We start from the raw sequence: 23,128 nt of genomic DNA, 5'->3' as shown, positions 1-23,128 counted from the left end.
ATAAAAATCGGATTTCCATCTCATTCCTTTTTAGCTTCTGTACAAAGCCAATGCGAGAGCAGTGGCTAAGTTGGAATTGCAATAATATGCCTGCAGTTGCCACCCAAATAAATGTAAGAATGTATTTTCTATAAACTTTTTGAACCAGAATTGCACTCACTTCTCTATTTAATAGGACAGAACCTGCATAGACTAGGTCCAATGTTTAGGCTTTCAGATAATGAAGCATATGAGACTTAATGTGAATAAAAACATCATGAATGTGCACTTTTGTTTCCATTGTAGCAATTTTACTTGGAGATTTAAGTACCGCCATTCAGTGATTCATATGCAAACTGTGGCACTGAGCAAAAATGACTGAGACAGTGTCCATCCTTTATTCACTCACCAAGGTTAATTGAGTGTGGTATCAATAACCTGGAAAATAGAGGCGGGAGGAGGATCTGCAGTGCTTTATGCAGTAAACAAATCTTAATAATTTAAATGAAACAATAATTTGGACATTACCAAAGAAATAAAAATAGTAACTCAGATCTTGGCAGTGCCTTTTACCTATGCAACATGCTGAGTCTGTTGCTCTGGATGCAAATGCGTTGTTAGCTTTGTGCAAAACCAAACCTGACTGTTTTCAGCTTGAGGCGAGATACCAGAGCACTGCCTGCCCCACCCAACTGATATTTCATCTCCTCAAGAATTAGCTTGTGTGCAGCCCACTGATTCCATATTCACAGTGAGGTTCTCCATTTTCACTTTAAAGGACTGAGTCCTTGTGACAAAGCCTTGAGTATTTCATGAAGTATCTTATGTTTGCCTCTTCACCCTCGGAAAATATTTCCTGTGAGGCATTTCACCAGAATCTTTGTCTCCATACTGATAGCTATTTTTTCCTTAGAGCTAAGTCAGTGTCTTTGTCCCAAGTTTCAAACCTAAGTGCTTGAACTGAGGCTCCTAAGCCTCAGCAGTGAGCATGTACTTTAAAATGGCTTAATGCTTAACGTTGCTAAATATGCATAGATCAAACAGACTTCAAGGGTGAGCTATAAGAAGTCAGACTCTCTGCAAACTTGTGCTTTAAATTGGAAGTATGACCAGGAGTCAAGGAGCATAGTGTTAGGCCAGATCATACTTTGAGAAGTTGCCATGTATTCTTTCCATGGAAATCTTTAAGTAGGTGGTACACTGCTGCTGATGTTTGACTAACATATAAATTCCAGCTTCAGCTGACACCTGCTCATGTTCATGGGTGCTCCTTGTCACTCACATGCACACAACACACAAACCTACCCTCCAAATGTACACAGACCAGCTCATTTACAGTTGCTCGGATTTGTATTTGCTGAAGAAAACATAACTCACATGTCACCTGGAGTATGCTCATGGGACCTCTGTTCCTTCATTCAGGCATACTGCAAATGAGTATCTTTCATTTATAAGCAGATCCCTAGAGATACACATGTTCAAACATACTTTTGCCCAGATGTGTTCAGGCTTGCATGCAGAATGCCTACTCCTGTCTGAAGGTGGAAGAAGCACTTCATATGATGCTGCGTTCATGCATGTAATTCCACATTCTCACACACATGCAGAGTCTGCTGTTTTCCACGTGTGCACTGTAGCAAATAATTTAAGTCTCTTTCTTCCCATCCTGCTTAGCATGCAAATGTGGATAGCACATCAAGATTAGAAATAAATGTACCAGAATGACTTCAGTCAACCTGAAATGTCGAATGACTCATTCACACCCTTTGCACAATGTTCCCTCTTTGCCACATGCAATCTATTGAATAGTCTGAAGGCTGTGCGGTTCCCTGCTGCAGAGCAGCAATCGATCACTTGCTCACTGAAGGAGGGGGACCGTGATTATTTTTGCAGGGTGCACAGGGGTTACACAGTGAGGTTCCAGTTAGCCTCATTGCCATGAAGGTGCCCACGCTGTAGGAACGGGAAACGTAGGATGTCAGGCCTGATTGACCTATAGGGAACTTTATGTGTTTAATTAAGTCTTAGTCTGCATATTAGTTCAGTAACCAATATTCCTGCATCAGGATATGACCTGGGTATTTTTATTCCAGATTATGAGAACCTATTCCAATTTGATATAACTCAATTTTGGATTAAGATAAACAAGAACAAGTTGTTCCTACTTCAGAGTAAAAATGTCTACATGTTAAATCATTCAGGAACTGCTGCTGTACTTTAATTTCAAAGGTATCATAATCCAACTGAACTAAAAAATGCGTAGACAAACATGAAATATGTTCCACACTTCTACTTAAAATGGTATGATTGCTGTGCAGAGACAAACCCCAGGAATAGTAACAAGCTGGCATTCACATTTACCTTATAATGAGAAGAAAAGTTGGATTGACTGTTGGAGTTGCATCTTTAAATGTATGAATTATTGTAATTGATTGCTTTTAAAACCCTTTCAGAAGCATTCCCAAATGCAGATGCATATAGGCTGACTTTAATTTGTAGAAAGGCAGTTTTGTAGCACTTAAGCCTTGTAAAAGGGGTTCTGTGATTAAATGCAAGTTGAGCCATGAAGATCCATTAAGCAGAAAAACCATAGTTAATACAACACAGAGGCTCAGAAGGTAAATATGCAAGTGGTGACATTATGCCATGAAGGTACCACAGCAGTGCTCATTATACCACATGGCAGATACCACTAGTAGCAGTTCAATTTCTCTGTCCTTACTTAAATGTGAAGCTTTGTATATAAAATATATCAGATCTTCTTCTCAGAACAAAGGTGGCTGTGAGCTGAAATTATGTGTAACATGTCCAAGATAAGAGGACTCTGAGAACCTAATTATCAGATTTCCTATGTTTGTGTTTAGATTATTGTAGCTAAATGTATGTTGAACTAGACTTTTATAATTCATTCTTTCATAAAAGCACAAGAGGAGAGGAAAAATATATAAGGGAAAACAGGTGAGGCAAACTTTTCAGTAAAAATCCACAACTTGTGCAGTCAGATGCAATTTCGTACAAAAATAGATTTATGGTTAAAAGGACAAGAAACATCACCTTTTCTTACTGAGCTAACTTTTGTGCAAAAAATCGTATTTTGTTCTACTTTTGTGCAAAATCATATCTGTTGGCACACAATATAATTTTAGTACTAGAGTTCCAGATTTTGCACAATTATCTGTGCTGCCAGGATTAATCTTACACAAAAAATACCAAGGAAAAGATCTTGCTCTTCTTCCCATTTTACACAGAATTTTATCAGCTGGCTTGATCAAAGAAACATGCAGTAACTGATTTGAAACATAATATTATGTACCCAGCAGTATATACTAGCAGATTTTCATACCATTTTTTTCACATATCCCACTCAAATGTATTGCTATACAGGAGAGTCCAATATAAGATTAAAACCTATTTTTATCAGATTGAATTAATGCCTTAATGTAATGAATTCTCTAGTTTGTGCTATGCCCAGAAATAAAGAAATTATAGCCTTCTGTTGCATTCTTCATCTTTTATATATGAAAAGAGGAGTTTCTTAACTGCTGTGGAAAGGAACCAAAGACATAAGGTGAACTTACTCCTACTTTAACACAAATATTTACAGATTTTTTTTTCTAGATTTCCATTTCACATTGCGAAATGCATGATCACGCATAGACAAAGTGAATTTACCATTCACATGCACATCCAGTGCATATTCATATGTTGACCTGCATGAGCACCAGAATTGCTCAGCTATTACAGAATCACAGAATCATCTAGGTTGGAAGGGACCTTGAAGATCATCCAGTCCAACCGTTAACCCAACACTGACAGATCCCAACTACACCATATCCCTAAGCGCTATGTCAACCCGCCTCTTGAACACCTCCAGGGATGGGGACTCCACCACCTCCCTGGGCAGCCCATTCCAAAACCTAACAACCCGTTCTGTAAAGAAATGCTTCCTAATATCCAGTCTAAACCTTCCCTGGCACAACTTCAGGCCGTTACCTCTTGTCCTATCGCTTGTTACTTCGTCAGAGACTCATCCCCAGCTCTCTGCAACCTCCTTTCAGGTAGTTGTAGAGGGTGATAAGGTCTCATCTCAGTCTCCTCTTCTCCAGACTAAACAACCCCAGTTCCCTCAGCCGCTCCTCGTACGACATGTGCTCCAGACCCTTAGTTACAGTACAAGAGCTCAGATTTACAGAACAGCGTGTTGGATGCCGTATGTTTTTTGGATATCTCTCTCTAATGGTCAAAGCTGGAGATAATGAATCTTGAGTATTCTTTCCCATATTTAGATACCCAAATACAAGGAAAGCACCTTGGAGTATCTGGATCTAAATGTAGGTGGGTTTTATTGTCTATGGTTGGTTGGTTGGTTGTTTTTAATCAAGTCTCATAGTACCATATTCTTGACTGTGTTTTGACTTCTTTGCTTTGGAAGTGACTTTTGGAAAGTCCTTCCTGATAGAAAACATGTCTGAAGTATAACATCACTACTCCTCATCCCAGTTTCTTGTATAATTCTTCATCCAACTTTCTGTTAGCATAATGGTTTTGTGGAGCTGTTTACAGCTGGTGTGATTCAGAAAGGCTTTGAAGGTACTTGTAATTATACCAAAGACCAGTTTTAGGATAAGCAGTCCCAGGATTTCACAGAGCCCAAACATGGTCTGATGCTCCCTTGATCCCTCTCAACTGCATTCTTTTACTAAGAGTAGATTTTCTCAGAGGATAAAGATCTTAGAGGACTACATCTGCATGAAAGCAGATGTACGTACACGTGTGTAGATTCCAGAACAAATTCAGAGGTGTACATTCTTGCACTTTTTCTGATCTATAGCCATTTATCCTCCAACAAACCTCCAATATTAGTGCCAATATGCTAAATGCACATGGTATGTTGATATATTGATATGGTATATAGATATAGTGGCTGTCGTGGCCCTAAATTCTGTGAATCCAAAAAGTGCAAGTTCCACCTGTACACAAAAGCAGATCTTTTGCATATATATGCACAGTGGGAACAGGATTGTTATTCTAATAACCACACACTTGCAGTACAACACATATCAGCCAGTGCTGAAGCTTACCAGGAAAAGATGAGAAAAATTGAGAGGCAGTTAGCTAGAGAAGGTATGAGGAAATCTTTCAAAAAGTAGCATGGAAGGAAGGTGGCTACATTTTTCATACTTTAGTTGTTTGTCTGGAGGGCTTGAGAAGGAGCTGCTTGACACCTGTGCCAAAAGAGACCATTTGAAGCAACTTCCCATCAGGTGGCACTCCTCGAGTGTCTGCTCTTTCAGAGCAGTCAGGGAAAATTCATTCTGTGGGAAGCAGTTAATGGAGCTGCATTACCAACCCCTTATTGCTCTGCCTGATAGAAAGACAGCAGGTTCACTTTGGCAGCTCCAGAGCCCTGATCAGTTCAGATTAGGGGCGCATTGTCTGTCTAGCTTAATCAGGCATGTTTAGATATATTTGTCATGATTAGAGGGGTGTAGCACAGGGAGGGGGAAGAAATAAAGAGTGAGATTCCATTTGAAGCTACAGAAAAGTGAGCTCAGCAAATCCCACTGAGTCATTAGGTGCTCATCAAAGGGAGAATTTAAATCCTGGAAAGGAATATTTTGTTGAACGCTCCAGCATTGGATTCAAATCACTGAAGAGTCTCTTTTTATTTCTCTCATTTCCTTTCTCTCTCTACTCCTGGCATGCAGCAAAGAAGAAAATCAGCAGCTCATGCAGCCCATGTTGATTTTGGCTTGATAGGCATGCAGCCCCTGCTTAGCTTATCTGTAGTTCAAATTCTAATAATGTGATGACAAAATTAGCTATCATCTTAATGACCTAGATGTCCAACTCCTGTATTTTTGTTATATTTATCTTTCAGGGATGCATAGAGTACCATTGCAACAGCCTCTTGGACTTATTTTTTCACTTGTCAGTGTTCAGAAGGGATGATAGTAAACTAATTATAAAGACTGGGAAGAGGCTCTTTTTTCTACCAGTAGCAGCGCTTCTCTCTCTGTCTTCAGCTGCCTGTTTTTTGGGGGGATTTGAACACTGTAAAGAAGAATTAGTCCAATGTATTATAAAGTCAGATGTGCCAAATTTGCTGCCAGTGTAACTTGGTATAGCTCATAGATGATGGTAGAGATCAACTGATTAACTCTTAAGAGTGAAAGAGGTGATGCTGGCTCCCAAGAGAGCTGTAAGGAGGAGAAAGGTTTCTTAGATCTGTCTCAGTGCTGAGGGTGATCAGAAACTAGTCCTGCTGGGGGAAGGCTCCAGAGCCATGGTCAGGCTGCAGGTTCCATGGTTTCTTGCCCTGAGTAACTGGCCTTCTTTAGCTCTTAGGTGAGATAAATATAGGGCAGGCTTGGAAAAAGTGCTGTTGTGAGGAGCATATTCTGTTCATCTTTTCCTGTGGTCTCCAACCTTCTTCAGGCTTGCAGATTCATCCAGATTTCCCAGTGAAGACATACATTGCTGTGTGGTGAACAGAGGCTTCCTCAGCAATGAGATGGATCTTCTTTGGTCTCATCTGCAGATCCTTAAAAAGTAGTTCATGGGCCCAGGCTGAAAACCTCTGACGCAGAACACTACACAACACAGCAGGCCTGCTTTGGCCATATGTCCTCAGAGCAGCTGGCAACACAGAAGCTGTAAGGGAGTTGCTTCTGTCTGGACTTTTGGGCAGCAATGCAGCAGTTAAAGGAAATGTATGGAAATCCAGGAGAATTGTTTGGTAGTAAAGGAAAAGAACTCAAAACTTCCCTTTCTCTGATGTAATCTGCTCCGTCCTCTTCTGCTAATTCAGTCAGTTCTGTGACAGTTCAGTTCTTGTGATCTTGTAATTGCTGTCAAGATGTTAATCTGGGACGTCACATGCATGGCTCAGTTTAATCACCCTACAAATGCAGAAGCTAGAGAACCTAACTGATTAGATACAAAAAGCTACAAGTGAGACACTAATAATTCAGTAATCAGGAGTTGTAGACTGGGGAACATAGAAGAGAAAGTTGGCAGGTTTGGAGGGATTTGAAGAAAATATTTAATATCATCAAGTTTGCCAGTGCTTCTTTAGAATAGGAAGCTAGAGGATCATAGCAATATATTCCCCCCAAAAAATCTCTCAGAAGTGCAGAGATGCTCATCAGCTGGAATGGTAGGGGGTATCTTTGGAATGATGGAAAGTGTTGCATGAATCAAATAGCAAATTAACACTGTTGTTCAGGGTTAAAGTTACATCTCCTTGCAATAAATGGTGCTACATCAATGGTTCCAAGCAGTTAAAGTTGTACACTCTCCTACTGCATGCACAGCTGTAGAATTAAAACAGTACTCTTACTGTTAAACCCCATTCCTGTAAGAGAGATGGCTTTACACCTTTAATTGAAATAGTTGTACCACATGTGCAAGCACAGTAGGCTGTACTAAACTCACTCACCAGCTAAAATACCAGCTAAACTGAATGTGGTTTATGAGGGTAATGGTGACAAGACCAGCACTAGAATAGCAATAGCTATGCAGCTGATGCTGTTGACTGAGCTGTTTGAAAATCCTAGGGCATGATCAAACAGGACAGCTGCAGGTGAGCAGCAAGGTGCAGAGCTTTCAAGACAATCTTTGCTAACAGGAAGCATAGCAAATTGGGACAGAGCTCTGACCAGATCAGTTCATGGAGCTCTGCAGAGGAGCTTTTACAGCACTGCCACTCCTGTGCACTCAGTCCTGAAAAAAATAACTGCCCACTAATGACCTGTCACTGTGGACAGCCTGAGCAGCTGTTTGCAGAAAGCAAATCAGCAAGAGAGGATGAATTGCTATGTGTGGAGCATATCTGAATGTGGGGACAGGAATAGATGGGAGATCAGGAAAGACCAGACAGCTTCCATTCATAACATTCAGCTTTATGTGGATTTACAGCCCTGATGCTCCTGAATTCACAGATACTGAGTTATTACTTACATCAAAATATACAAATTGAAATCTCCCTTGTTTCCACACTTTGACTTCTGTTTCTCTTGTTGGCAATGTTACTTTCTGGAGGCAAACTAATTAAGAAACATGGGAAGTAGTTTACATTGAGGTCAAATAAAACCTAGCCATTTAATCTTTCATATATTACCAATCCAAACAATTCAGAGTAAGCAAAATATTTGATTTATATGTTTTATTAGAAATAATATTTTTTACCTTTTTTCTTCCTTTTTTCTTTTCCCTTTTGTTTTCTTTCTGGCTGCTACCATGCTTCCCAGATAGAAACAAAAGTGAATAAAATGCCTTGGAAAAAGTTTTTTTCTCTTGAAAATTCAAGCCCAGCAAGAAATTATTAAAATTTTTGTGAGACAATGTATGTTTAGGCTGGTTTTGGACATGTTTGCAGACACATCTGTTTTGGGTCATTTACCTAAGTGTAAAAGCAGGTTTAAACTTATCTGCATCAAGATTTTTAAATGCAGGTCTTCCCAGACTGTATCATAGCCATGGTTCAGCTATCCCATCTGGATTGTGCCAGTAGTAGATGATGACATAAGAAGTCTGCAGCAGGTAGTTGTGGAATAACCTGTCTGCCTGGGTCAGGCTTTATCCAGTTGTCTAATAGAGAATGCCTAAAACATGGAAGCATGGAGTCTAATGCCCTTTCCATAAGGTTTGTTTCCATTCATTACGGCTGAAGTATCTGAATGTTGCTTCATATTTTTCAACATAGCTGTGTGATCCATGTATTCCACATGGTAAAGAGGTTAACATGCTACCATAACTGTGGCAGGGGAGGAGTATATAGAAGTGAAGAAAGAAAAGAGAGTTATTTCCTATCCTATCCTATTTCCTATCTTTTCTCATTGTTGGGGGCTTGCCACTATTGAGTGGGTTTTTTATGGTATAGAAACCCATGTTTTTTATGGCTTGACATTAAATAGATTTAATATTATCATGGAATAGTTCTGGATAAATAACAGGAATCCAGACAGTGTTTTGTGACATTGTCAAGCAGCAAGTGTGAGTGACAGCTCACAGCAGCGTTCTTGCTGAGGGCCCATTAGATCACATCATGGTAGAAACAGAGAAAATACATTGTTCTAATGTGTAACATAATGTAATCTGTCAGGCCATTCGCAGAGCATGAGAATGAACATAGCTTAAAACCAAGAAGACTGTGAGGATTGGTGTCTCACCTGCCTGTACAGAAGTTTATACTTCTGATGTGTGCAGTGGTAGCCACATGTAAAACTTTTCACATAACAAGAACTAGCTGCTGTACCCTTCTTATGGACCCCTGCTTTCTGCACCTCTATATTTTTTCAGAAAAATATATTGGAGATTATCCTCTTCAGAGGTAATTCACATTGTTTCTACCCCTGACGTTTGAGTGCTTCATAATTTACAGTGTACCTCTGTTTTAAGTAACAAGTATTCCAGGGAGATTATTAACCTCCAGAAAATGTGTGTGGGGGGACTGCCACTGCCTGCTGCTGGACTGACTGTCTTAGACTGGCACATTGTACTTTTTTGGTGAAGTACCGTGGTTCATGAGAAAGGATGAATCGGGTCGGGTTACAGTTTCACGCAGCCCATGATGCTGTGCCCAGCAAGAGCAGTTTGGGGAAGCGGGGTAAGAACAGGGCAAGCACATGGCAAAGCTTCTTTCACTAGGGCCTCCCAGATCACAACACTCTTAAGAAGGAGCTCCAAGTGCTTATGTTATGAGAAATGATGGAAAAATTTTCCTTTTTGCCTTTTCCATGATTCTCATTAGTTTCTACATTGCTTTTGCATTTAGCCCTCTGTCAACTTTCTTCTAGGGTGAAGGATCCTAGTCTGTTTAATTTGGTCCTTCCTTGTTCAGAAACTTTCCGTTCCTTTGGTCATCCTTATTTACTTTCTCCATTTTTGAGGTGGAGCAATGAGAACTAGCTGCTGTATTTAAGTTACAAATACTCAAACAGGTGTCCCAGGGATTTGTACAGTGACATGACATTGCTTTCTGTTTTGTTCTCTATCTCTTTCCTGACATTTCCAAACCTGCCTTTTTGACTTCCACTGAGCTGACACTTTGATAGAACTATCCACAGCAATTCAAAGGTATCTTTTCTGAGTGGTAATTGTTAATTTTAAGTTCATTGCTGTGTTCATATATTTACGGTTGTTTGTTCCAATGTCGATTACTTTGCAGTCATCAGCACTGAGATTCATCTTGCATTTCAACAGTATTTTGAAAATCATCTGCAGGTCTTTGTGATCAGATTTAATTTGTATTACCCTGATTTTTTTTCTTGTCAGTAAGCTATGTCACTTCATTTTTTCAGATCATTTATGAATATGTTGAACAGCTCATTCAAGTTGTTTCAAAACTTTTAATCAGTTGTTAATCCTCTATAAGACCTTCCCTCTTATTCTTTGAGAGCTTAGGAGGTTTTTTAAAGCATCTTCAGTGAGAGACTTCATCAAAAAGGATTTAGAAATGCAAGTTTTATATCAAGTGATCACCCATATCCACATGCTCATCAGCTCCTTCAAAGAACTCAATCAGATTTGTGCAGTATGACTTCCTTCTACAAAAGCTCTGTGAGAGGCAATTGCTATGTCATTTCTCTCTTATGTCCAGTAATTCTTTTTCTCATTATTGTTTCTACCAATTCCAGGCATACAGAAGTTAGACCTCCTGCCCCTTGCATCCCCTCAAAATGCTTTTTGAACATTGGCATTGTGTTTGCTGCTTTTTCTCCTAGTACCAAGGCTGGGTTAGATCTTACATTGTATGACACAGTTTAATTGCTCAGACTTTACTATTTAATGTTCAGTTTAGATTTCAGTCAAGATTTCTAAAATATCAAATCCTTTAAGTAACACTTTTTCATTTACTGATTTGTTCTAAAACCTTTTCTTGCAATTCTTCAGCTTGAGACAGTTCCCCTGGCTCTTCTCTTGAAAGAAAACCCCAGTGTGGGGACCTCCTTACATCCCTACGGAAGATGTATGGATGCAGAGGATTCATTTAGCCTTTGTGCTTCATCCTTATCTTCTCTGAGCACTCCTTTTACATCTCAATCATCTGTCAGCCCTACAGACACTCTGGCAGGCTTCTTGCTTCTGTTGTCTTTGAAAATAATTTTACTACGTGTTTTTATGTCTTCAGCTACTTGTTCCTCAAGATATGCTTTTCAACGGACTTATTATGGTTTCTCATTTAACTTACCAGATCTGTGTTCTTTTCTGTTTTCTTTATTTGGGTAGAACTTGCACTTTTTGAGGGACAGCACCCTCCTTTACTCAGCTGTTAAACCAGCTTGGGCTGAGGCAGCAGCAAAGGGCAGGTCCTTTTCAACTGACACCACCATTTTAAATATGCAGTGTACTAAATATTTCCAATATTAGAGACTGATATTTTTTTGTGCCCCACTCTGTCCTGTGACAGACACTATTCTGTGCCTCTGCCTCTGTCCCCCATGCCTACTCCTGACTGTCCTCGTCCACACACGTGGACCAGTTACTGATGTGAGACACTGTCACTGCAGGGAGGAGCCTGATACAGACTGAGCTCTCCTTCTCTTCCTTCCCTTAGATGGTAACACACCTCCTGCTTTCTAGCAAAGTGCCAGAGGAGAGGAGAGCTGCGGCAAGGTATGGGGCGAGCGTGGCTCTGAGACTTGAGTGGGGGGAGCTGTGTGGGAAAGGTACTAAGGAGGAAAGGGAGGTTTTGAAGGAGAAGTAAAGTACTGCGCGGTAGGGGAAGAGCATGGGATCCCAGTGCCATCTTGTTCATCAGCTTCCACCACACAGGCCAGTGCTTTTGCAGGACAAATCCTGCGCCTCAGCCAAATCTGACCAGCTGGAAACTGAGGGAGGAGGTGGGCAAACAGGAGGTGTTTCCCCCAACCCTTCCAGCACAGCAAAGATTCATGATCTTATACTCTCACAATATTGTGCGATATTGTGCTATTCTCTTTCGGGCTGCTGTTGCACAGGCTTGCCGTGGTGCTGCACAGATCTACTCTCTCATGACTGGAAGTAGCACAGAAGACCCAGGTTCCCCAGGGAGATTAAGCACCATCCTAGTCTGGGACATTTCTTACCAACTGCCGTTGGTTATAGAGTCCTGAAAGTTTGTTTGTTCTGTGAATCCAGTTCCTAGGAAGTGCACAGAGGCTCAGCCCAAGTGCTATGCATTTCTCTGGATGGCAGGATACCCAAGACATAAATGCAACAGTGCTGAGTGTTTAAGTGACTTGTTTTCCTTTATAAATTTTACCCTCTTATCGCTGACAGTCAGTGGAGCTGCACCGTTAACTCCGTAGCAAGAGGTTTGTGTTTTTGGAACGAAATATTCCCATGCCACTTGTTTTCACCAGCTAAACCACATACAAAGCTTTTATCTATCACAGTGTTTCTAGATAACAGGTCCCTTCTCCATTGTTTCTGCTGAAATGTCATCTGGAGCTTCTGTACAGATGTTTAGGGTTGAATTCTGTCCCTGGTTGCTTGTCAGTCCAATAGGTTGTTCTTGCAGAGCTGAACAAAGACACAGTAGCTCTCGCTGTATATCTCAGTGCAAAACCTCACTGGATGGAGCTGCAGGCTGGAGATGTGTGTGCTGCAAGCATAAAAATAAAATCTTTTGTTCATATGGCTCCTTTAAGTGGGCATGTTGTTGCAACTATGCCTTCCTTCTGTGATGTTAATATGTGAGATTGAACAGGGCTAAGCCTGGCCAGTCCCTGAGTGATAAACTCTTCATAGGTGGTGACCTTCCCTGGCATTGTTATTACTGAATTTTGACCCAAGTTGGTGTAGGGTAACAGTGTTAAACTCTTTGGGATGCTGCTGTCAGACTATGTTGCTTGCTGACATGATTTAGGCCTTGGGTCTTCTCATCAACAGAGAGATGCTGATGTGCTTGCTTAGGGAATGGCATTCTGCCAAACTAAAATACCTACCTAGTGCTCTCAAAGCCACATTGCTTTTCACGTCTCCTTTTATGAATCTTCTGCTATACCAGTCCCACGGAATTGCAGTTTTCCTTATGCCCCTTGGATCTGCCTCATTACAGTGGGGAACCACAGAGAAAATTCACCTTCATGCACAGAGCCAGCACAAAATGGAGGGTACTGGTCAACTCGCACTCAGAACTGAAAAATTCTCCTTTGAACGTAGCATAGATTTCATGCTAAACTCTGTACAAAGGTCATTTTCACACTGAACATTATGCACAGTCTAAAATTGTCCTTGGTTACTTGAAAGCTTAAAGGAGTTGCGCCAGGCAGTTAAAAGAGGAATCTGGCGCTCTGTCTGCAAACTGCAGTGCTGTCCTTTGGGATAAAAGGTGCTTGGGAAATGTAAGTTATGACAATAACGAAAAAAATCCTGTCTCTCATTGTCGTGGGGTGGTGCTCAAAGTCACACACATGCAGAGAGGGAAAGAATGGGCCCCTGGCAGGGGAGTTTTCATGAAGGCCCAGCACTGACCCATGCAGAGTAAGGATTCTCGAGTTACAGATGGAGGGAGGAACAGGATCAGAAAAACAGAACTGGTTTGAAGTTCAGGTGATGAAAAGTGGTAGGCTGGAGTTCAAAAACAGGATTATTGGCTAGTGTTGCTTTAGTAGTTGGTGGGGGAAGAGCTTAAGGCCACAGCATTACTACATTGCTGATTTATCAACGCAGCCAACACTGTGTATGGTATTTGAGTCACTTCTAAATCCAGCCGCTGGCAATGAAAAGCACATTTAATCCATGTGTTAGATTGTTTGAAGAGGTATCTGTCTCCTGGTCTCTCCCTGAGGTTGGGATTGCTGAAATTGAAAAGGAGGTGAGAGAGGATATTTTAACTGTTTCAGAAACCTGTCTCATTTTAAGGGGTTCACATCTCCAATATGATCTTTAACATCTGGGATACTGAAAAATGAAAGGCTCTCTCCCCTCTTACCCCCTGCAGAGAGAACCCCCACTGTCTGTTCTGTAACTAAGGGGCAAAAATCAAAGACAGGATTTGTATTTAAACAGTTTATTGTTTTTAAGTGTGGTTTGGTTTTTTTTCTCAAGCTGGGATTAATGCTTTGCAGTTAGGAGTTCCAGGATTCATCTGCACTGTTGGCTCTGATCTCTCTGCAGCATCCCACCACTGCAAGATAAAACACTGCAAAACATCCCTTATTAAAGTAATCCTCCTTTAGTCTTTTTCTTCAGTTCTCTTCCATGAAAGAGTATCATTGTTCAGCTAGCTCCCTCAAGGGTTAATTCCACTCCAATTTAATACCCATATGCTCTATTAGCATGCAAGGGGCTCACACTGGCTGTGAGAGATTGTAGACTGAAGCTCCAAAAATGTCACTGCAAGAACTCATATGAGGCCTGAGTTGCATCTGCAGAGTTATACCAACGCCTGGAATAAGAGTGGGACAATCAGAGAGCTAACCGAAGCTGTATTTGCAAATCTGGAAATGGTATCCAAAGTATGAATTAAAGAACATCAGTAAGTCAACAGAGAGAAAAGGGGTGAAAATGTTTAGAATATCTGGAAAGCTGAAGACTGAGAATAAAGCGTATTGGTAAAATATAGGGCGTTATAGTTCAGTATTGATGTATATTGACAACACCCTCAGGCCTCAGGCTGGAATAGCAGGCATATAGCAGATCACAACGAAGTTATGTACTCCAACCTGTATGGGAGGCCCCAACACTGAAACAACCCCAATTGCTGTAGGACGGATTCATGATGAATGAGCAGAGCTGTCTGTGGGCTGCTAAAAAATTTGCCTTGGTGCCATATAGCTCAGTCGCATGAATACAAATCCACCTATAAGCAGCAAAAAAGGGGGTGCTGACAGAATCCAATAGGAAGCATGTGAAGATTTTTTTATGGTTACAAATGAGATGTAACAAATCTCAGAACTAATCTCCCCTCTTGTGGATCACTATCTGGGCATCTTTAGCCAAGTGCAAAGGGACTCTGCAAGCAGGATATAGACAACTTAGCCAATAAATAACTTCTTTATACAGTTAACACACAGAGAAGCTAACTAGGATTTAATGAAATATTAGGCTAAGCATTAGCATGCTCCTCACCTGTGTAAAGGCACCTGAAGAGTCTTTGCTGGTGAGGCAGGCATCAATCAGGAGGGAAGAGTGGGCCTCCAGAGTTGCCATCTGCCACCAGCTGGGTCAGGACTGATGGCACTGACAACTCATCTCAGCGACCAAAATGATTTGTGACTGGTCCTCAGCTAGACTGACTATCCCAACTAAACCTCCTGTGGTTTTGTTTTCCCTCTGAGATTTTATATCTTTCCATTTTGGTGTTTTTCCTCTTGAATCCCCGGGCTACTGCTGGTGCCGTCTCAACAGCCCTACCTATGTCTCTAATTTTTGCCCTGCAGACTTTTGCCCAGCTCATTCTCAGCAGTTTGACTCAGGTTGCACTGCATCAGAGCTGGGCCCTGGATCCTTGGTACACAGGTAGTTAAATCCCTGGGTTGTGTGTCAAAGGAAAAAGCTTACAGCAGGTATTGCCGAGAAGGAGGGTTACAGCAGCCTGTTGATTTTAAAGTGTCATAATTTTGGAGTTTGCTCAGTATTAGCTTTTTATATTTGGGGATCTTATCTCATTTCTAACAGGATACAAGAAATAGCCCCTTAATTAGGGTTGTTCATACAGTTTCTTTCTAGGGCTTTCTGGTTAAGAATGTTTTGGATCAGGCAAGCTGGCACTTCTTCTCAAGCCATAAAGTCTGGGTGTTTCTGTGAGAGGTGAGGTTAAGTAATGGAACCTTTTGCTTCAGGGTCGTTGTTCCCAGACGAACCTAGCTTAGTAACCATAAAAATTGCTTCTATATTGGAGCTGATTGGTCTTCACAAGCTGGGCTGCAAGAGCATCTACCTGGAGCACACTTGCTTAATGTGGCACTGCCTATCTATTTCTCAGTTTGCCACCGGCAGCCGCACTGCAGGGCTGCAGGGTCCATGAGCCAGAGTAACCCTCTTGACTATAGAAGTGGTCCTGCTGGAGTGCATGCGAGTTGCCTGAGCAGGAAGTGGTGAAGAAGCAAAGCTCATGTTGCTACTTCCCCTGCTACATCTGCTCTGCTGATGAAAAGCGGGCTTTGGTTTGCAGGCTGTCTGGTACATTTCAGGCTCCTGGCTTACCAACACTGAGGTAGGGTAAGTGGATGCCTTAAATTTGCCAGTGCTACAGTTTCACTCTCTACCTGCTCTACAGTAGGGAATACAGCCTTTCTGCGAACAGTTTTTCCTAGCTGAAAGTTGTGGTCACCCATGCTAAGATATCACAGAGAAAAGACTCTTGCAACCTTCGGTATTGTGGCCCCTGTCCAAGAAAAAATTATATTTATTGCAGGCTGTTCATTTTGTCTGTAATTTGTCTCACTCTTGAGACAAAGAGTAAGTCACTGCAGAGGGCAAATGCATTCTTCTATTGCATGACAGAGTCACTTGCTTTATTTGGAGCTGTGACAGAGTAGCGGTTGGTCTATACAGAAGGTTTTTCCCTGCTACCAGCTTATTTGGGTGATGTGTGCAAACTTCTCCATGAGATTGCTGCAGAGAAAGAGATCTTTTGGAATAAGCATACACAACCGGTTGTTCGAACTATTGACCTGAAGCTAATTATAGCCTCTTGGCTGTGCCATCTCTTCTACCTGCCTATGTCTTTCCATGTCTAGTACCTAATGTCTACCAATAGTTGCTCATCCATGTACAAATCACAACATTGCCTATAAGCTTTCTAGAGCCTAGACTCAGCAGTCCCAGCAGCTCATAGATGTTGACAAGCATATACTTCTTCCAGCTTTGTACTGCCACCAAGACACAGTATGGAAGCCATCGCCAAGTTTGATTTCAGTGCTTCTGGAGAGGATGAGTTGAGCTTCCAGGCTGGGGATATGCTGAAGGTAAGTGCAGCACCAGGCTTGACTAAACAGCATTTCTGAGTGCTGCCAGATCATTCTATGCTCCCATTTGCCTTGACAAAACAGATGAAGACGGACATCTAGAAACTGGGATACCAATGCAGGATACTCGATGCCCACAGGGATAGCTATAGGTTAACCAACAATTCCCAGACCACTTGAGTCTGTCTCCACTTTACTTGATTTTAGGCGTATAAACTATGGATTTAGTTGGCCTACAGTCCTCCAGTGGTCAGCAGGGAAGTGCACCTTTGCTGGGGCAGAAATCTAGTTCTTCAGTAGACAGATTTTGAGGGCCCTGTCTGTTTTCATTGACTATATAGGTAGTCTAGGGTGACTACATTTAGGATGACTATGTTTAAAGGCAGGCAGGATGAGTGCGATCCAGAGAGATTGATGTCTTTCTCATTTCCAGCTCTTAAACTGTTTAAAAGATGCATGCATTATAGAACATATACCTAACTTTTCACTGTAAGTAATTACTGTTAGTTGCCACAGGGGTTTTAGACAATTGCAAACAGAAGAGGAAAAGTTCATGGGACAGTCTGTTACACACATAATGGAAGAGTGTAAGACGTCCTGGGCTAATAATATTATATACACCCTTGCAGGAATTTAGCAATGGGGGAATGGCAGAAGTAGAGTTGATCGTATACAATACAGAGCATGTGAGAGTTTCTTTTAAAGTTGATTTGCATGTGTTATGGTAGAAAAGTTCTTGTTAACCCTACCAAAGTCCACAGATGAAGCCACACACTGCTCCACCCTAAGTATTTATCCATTTCTCAGACCACAGCATAGCTGTTCTGTTTCAGTTGAAAATGCCTGAGTATAATTCCTCTGTAAGGCCTTAACTCCTCCACTGTCCAAAGGGATGATGTACAACAATAGGATCTAAACCCTTGTTTGGCCAGGGAGCCTTTACTACCTCCCTGTACAGTCCCAGCTATTCCAGTTAATAACCAGATGTTGGGTCTCAGCCTTGTCTCTTCCATCACCACTATTTTTTATTTTATTGGCCTTTTAATTCTTGAAGCTTAGACAAAGCTGATGGCATCCAGAATTCATTAAGATCAAATATCATTTTTTTCCAGAGGGCTGTGAGAAGGTTCTGTAGAAATCACTGCCTCTCTTCAGTGTAGATGAACGCTCTCATTCCTGATTTTTTCTTAGGTCAAAAGTAGTCCCCACATCCCTACTGTCCCATGATCTTTACCTGATATCTTCTTCCTCAGGAGACTGTGGTTTCATCAAGTTCCTGCCTGGGGTGATGGTGTTGGCCAGGTCACTTTTCCTTCTGTTCCTCAGTTTCCCTTCCTGTAAAATCATTATAAGCTAGAGCTTCCTTTCAAAGGACATTGGAAGCTACTGAGGGAAAGTGTCAAATAACACTACACATCAGTATTATTATTAGTTGTCACAGAGACTTCACTACCAGAAAAGTCAGACTGCCTCCTGCTTTAACATCCTTGAGGTAAATGAAATAACACCTTAGCTGCCCAAGCCACAGTAACAGTAAATTAGCCTGAGTAGCACCTCTCTTCTGGCATATGCACACATGCATTCATACCCCGTCATGAGCCCCCCCCTGCTGCCTGCACAACCTGCTGGCTGTCTTTTCTGATTTATAAAAGAGATAAGGTGAACAGTATTGATGTAGAGATTAGAAAACAGGAAACATGAGGCCCTCAACCAGCAGTGACAGGAGGAAATCCACCCTCTCACCCCCCCACACATCCTTCTCTGAGAAGATGACACACTGAGAGAAACCTGCCAGCCCTGCACTGAGAACCAGCAGGTGGGTCTTTCTGGAAACCTTGCTGCCAACAGAGCAGGGCCTGAGCGTGAGCAGGGAATAGCTATCATCCCCTTTGGTTGGCCACAGCAGCAAAAAAGAGCCTTAATCTGGCACCCAGGGATGGGGGAAACAGTGACTATACAAGCAGGAAACTCTACAGCTTTCTATTCCCTAACCTTTCTGTATCCAAATGCAAAAAAAAGGCCTATGTGGCAGGCAAGGCAATGGAGAATTGGCCCCAGAGACAGTAACATCCTGTTGCCATCACCAAGCAGTTATAAAGCGTGTTAGGCTCCCAAAAACATGAGATTGGCTTACAAAACAAGTATTATAATTGTTAACAATAGATTTTAAATTAAGTCTTTTCCACTTGCTTTCTCCTTTTAAAACTGTCATGGCTCATGCTTTTAGGCTACTCTCCAAAACCAGGGAGAACAGAAACATGTTCTATTTCATAAAGCGGAATTCTGTCCCAGGAGTTGGAATGTCAAACAAAACACCAAAGACCACAACATTTGCAGTAAAATCACAGTGTGGTTGTATCCCTGCCCTCTCTGCTCTAGCTTAGGGCTATATCAGGGGCCATTAGCCAGGGAGCCATGACTTTGGGCAGTCCCTGGTTGGCAGTGCAGTCCCTAAGGACCACTACAGTCAACATTAATGTGGGCACACTTGAAGCCGCTCCGGTGTGTGCTGTGGACTGGCTTCCTGCTATCCTACAATCTCTTAGGTCTAATAGTGGCTTTAAAGTACTTTTTGCCTCCTTCTTTTATCTACCTTGGGAAAGCTCAGGGCAGCTGAAGAATTAACCCACTAAATAATCCTTGCAAAAAGACATGTGAGAGTACATGGTAACATCTGTGCAGTCATAACACGCACACACACACAGATATAGCTATGTATCCCTCCAGGCACATACATGCCAGAGGAGTTTTCACAGATTTTTTTTTTCCTCCCTCTTGAAACTGAGATGCTCCAGTACCAACTATTAAAAGCAGCACAGAGAACTCCTATAACCCCTATTAAGTCCCTCAGAGCTGAATTTCTCCATTTCACAGACATCAGACACATGCAGATGACATCCCAAGCCACCTGGACTGGCATTCAGATGAAGGGATAATGTTATCAAGCAATCCCTCTAATTCTACTTGGCCTTCTTTATTGCTTCATTTGCTCTGAAGTGGTCATCGGCCACTAACCTTGCTGCGCGGTGGCTGGGAAGTAAAGCATATGTAGAGTTCTCTTCTATTCTTACAAGAAATTCCAGGTTTCTGCCAGAATCTTGCTTACTTTTGCCTTTCTCAGGAGACACATTTATTCCATCCATCTCTCCATTGCAGGTTTTGAGCTCCCAGGAAGAGTGGTACAAGGCTGAGCTCAGAAGCCAGGAGGGCTACGTTCCTAAGAACTTCATTGATTTTCACATTCCCCCGTAAGTGTCACAGAAACTGTATGCACCACCATTGCACATTTCCACAGAGTGCTGTCAAAAGCATGTGTGTGTGCATGCACAAAGGAAGACATGACAGAGGAAGCACTAGTTATACTACAATTTAAGGCTGGCAAAGATTGTCATAATGCTATATGCAGTTCTTCCAGTGCACCTTATTTCTACGCTGAAGCATCCTCTGTTCTTTCAGAGCTGAATGGTTCTCAATGCTCTCCGTCACTCCCAAGTGACTCCTTTGTTACTGTTGCTCAGAAGGATGTCACTGGGATGTGGCAGGAACTGCCTTTAGATCTCCTCGGACAGAAGGAGAAAGGAGAATAGTCATGATGTGAAGTCTTGGCGACAGAGGCTGAGCACAAAAGGAAGAGCAAGAGATCTCTCTGAAAATGAATTATAAAAATGAATTATAAAATTCCCCTCCTCCCGACTCTTAACTACATCAGCCCTCTTTTCCCCACCCTGCCACCCGCGTTCCCTGCCCCCCGCAAAGTGTGTGTGTTTCTCCCGATACACTAGAGGTCAGTGCAATGCTACACGAAATGTGACAGCGGGTGTTACTCATGGGTTGACAGAGATGATAGACCAGACATGCCGCCCTGCTCCCACACACATGCAGACACACACACAGACTGCACACCCAAACAGGTCTGTCAGAGGACAGACATACCTTCATTTCTCTCTTCCCACTGAGTAGACGGCACTGCGCTTTCAGAAAGGACTGATAGGTCTTTAAATGCATGTTAAATGTGCTGTCCAGCCCTGTGCCATAAATATTGACAATAGGTGACATTTTTACAACCTTTTCCTTTCAGTTGGCAGAAATGCTCCCTGAAGCCCCTCTTATTGTCCTCTTTTGAAAAATTGCTGCAGCATCTCAGGAGCAAACAGGAAGAGCATGCACCAAGCCCAGTACTGCTAGCTGTAACACACTGGTGCCCTGAGCAGGCAAACTGGGAGCATACAGGGATTCTGAGGGTTCAAATAAGTGCCACTGCCGCCTTTGGAGGTGGCCTTACCAGCCTTCTTGGACATAAGCCCGCCTGCTTGGCTGAGCTGAAGGACATTATTAGTTTGCTGTGCTTGTACTTTAGGGCCTCGGGGGGATGAGATCTCCCAGTCAGTTGTTCTCTTTCACAGGGCTGTGGCATCACGCAGGGAAGCTTATTTTTTCACACACATTTTTCTCATGATACTTTTTCTGTGCAAGAGCTGTGAAGAAATATTTCCACTTTGATGCTTTTCTAAGAGTAGCAGGTCCGCACTTTGAAGCAGTTCAGGTCAGATGCTAGAACCAGATGTAGGGAAGAAAGCTGTCTTTTATTTTTGATGGGCCATTTTTCCCCATCTTGTCAAGTAATCATTGAGATAGCTTATCAATGCTGATTAAAGTCTGATTTCCCTTTTCTAGTGATACATAGGTAAACTGTGATGATAGTAAGGAGAAATATACTGAAACTCAAAAGTGGAAATGACAGAGCTTATGAAACTATCCATCCTTAATTTTAATGCAACACAGGCAATTAAGCATTAGGTAAAAACAGAAGACTGTAGATTGTAAATCTTTTTAGCTGTGGAGTGGACATATATAAGGGTACATGATTTTTTTTTTTTTCCTCTACTGAAAAATTCCTATTGACACTGTATTATTTTACTATTTATGGTGACTTTTTCATTATTTGTCCAGTGCCTTATACTATCATTTATTATGCCTGGCTAAATTTACATAAGTGTGCTTACGTATTCTGTATCTCTTCAATTTTGTAGTATTGTAACTCCTGCAGGAACCAATTTATTAGTACTAAAACTTTCATAGCTTGCTTCTGCTAAAAATTTATGTGTGTCCCTTGCAATATATCCATCACAGTCCAGTAATTTTCAATCAGTTTACCAAAAGCAACTTGATGTATATGTCTGAGAATTATATGTGTATGTATATATACATACACACTTGTAATTTCAAATTTCTTTGACTAACACTTTACTGTACTGTGCCTGTAATTACAGTTTCAGCTGTGTTGCTTCTTAGCAAGCCAAAGCGTACATTGTTCTCTTTGCATCTACGTGCTTTTACTGCTCAGAATAAATGGTCTGCACCCATCAAAACCCTGTACCTTAGCATGTACATGGCCACTGGGAGTAGTCATGTGGGCTCCTCTGATCCTTTTGTTTTGTCTTTCCTCCACCCTGCTTATTCACCTCCCTACCCTCAATTTTTTTGTTCCTCACATTCCTTATTCATGTCTCCATGATTTTTCCCACTTGACAGCTGGTTTGATGAGAGTATATCCCGCCACGAAGCAGAGAACATCCTCATGAGCAAAGGAGTTGGCTCCTTCATTGTCCGAGCCAGTCAGAACTCTCACGGTGACTTCTCCATCTCTGTCAGGTATCTGCTTCTCACAGCATTTTCCTGCTTCTTTTCCTGTTTAATGGTGTCCCTAGCCTCCTCTTGACAGGATTCCTAATGTGATGTAGCCTCCTGGGAAGTTTGCATGCTGCCAGTCACTGGCAGTGCTGCTGTGCTGTGAATGAGAACAGATTAGGCATCTGATTCCCAAATGTTTCTGTCTCTTTTCAAGTGACACAGTGAATGCCCCATTCCAAAGCTGCATCCCCTGGTGATCTGCTTCTCTGAAAGAGCTGCAGCAAAGCAAAGTGGTACATGGGACATCTCCCACAGTGCAAAACATGTGTCTTCCATTTGTTTTAAATTTCCTGACAGCTCTGGTTACTGAATCCAAGAATTCCACTATTACCCATTAAGAGATGACTCTTACATTGTTAACTTATTTTCCACAGGTCACTTAACAGCCATTGGACAAGAATGGCTTTTAGTTGCTTCCAGCCCAGCTGCATTTCAGCAACTTATTGTAGCCCAGCCCTTCTCAGAGCATTTGCTGCAAAGCAGAGCTCTTAAATGATGGTTGGTTTCCCAATTTCAGTCAAACAATTGATAACCAGTTTTGAATTATAGTGGTTAGC

General features: G+C 41.8%; 1 protein-coding gene across 2 annotated transcripts in view; it reads left to right on the top strand.

Moving 5' to 3' along the window:
* The window catches only part of GRAP2 (GRB2 related adaptor protein 2), a 42,253-nt gene that overhangs the window by 10,256 nt on the left and 8,869 nt on the right, over positions 1–23,128 (top strand). The window contains exons 1-4 of one of the 2 annotated variants that reach the window (XM_074871108.1): positions 11,508–11,598; positions 16,778–16,880; positions 20,037–20,128; positions 22,413–22,532. In XM_074871108.1, coding sequence (XP_074727209.1) covers positions 11,540–11,598; positions 16,778–16,880; positions 20,037–20,128; positions 22,413–22,532 — 374 coding nt within the window. In that variant the 5' untranslated portion in view covers positions 11,508–11,539. Of the gene's footprint in view, positions 1–11,507; positions 11,599–16,777; positions 16,881–20,036; positions 20,129–22,412; positions 22,533–23,128 lie in introns of those variants that run through there. The other variant, XM_074871109.1, reaches the window with a different exon arrangement.

Source organism: Strix uralensis, chromosome 5, assembly GCF_047716275.1.
Source record: "Strix uralensis isolate ZFMK-TIS-50842 chromosome 5, bStrUra1, whole genome shotgun sequence".
Taxonomy (NCBI): domain Eukaryota; kingdom Metazoa; phylum Chordata; class Aves; order Strigiformes; family Strigidae; genus Strix; species Strix uralensis.
Note: the sequence above shows the minus strand (reverse complement) of the source record. Positions and strands in the feature narration are given on the sequence as shown.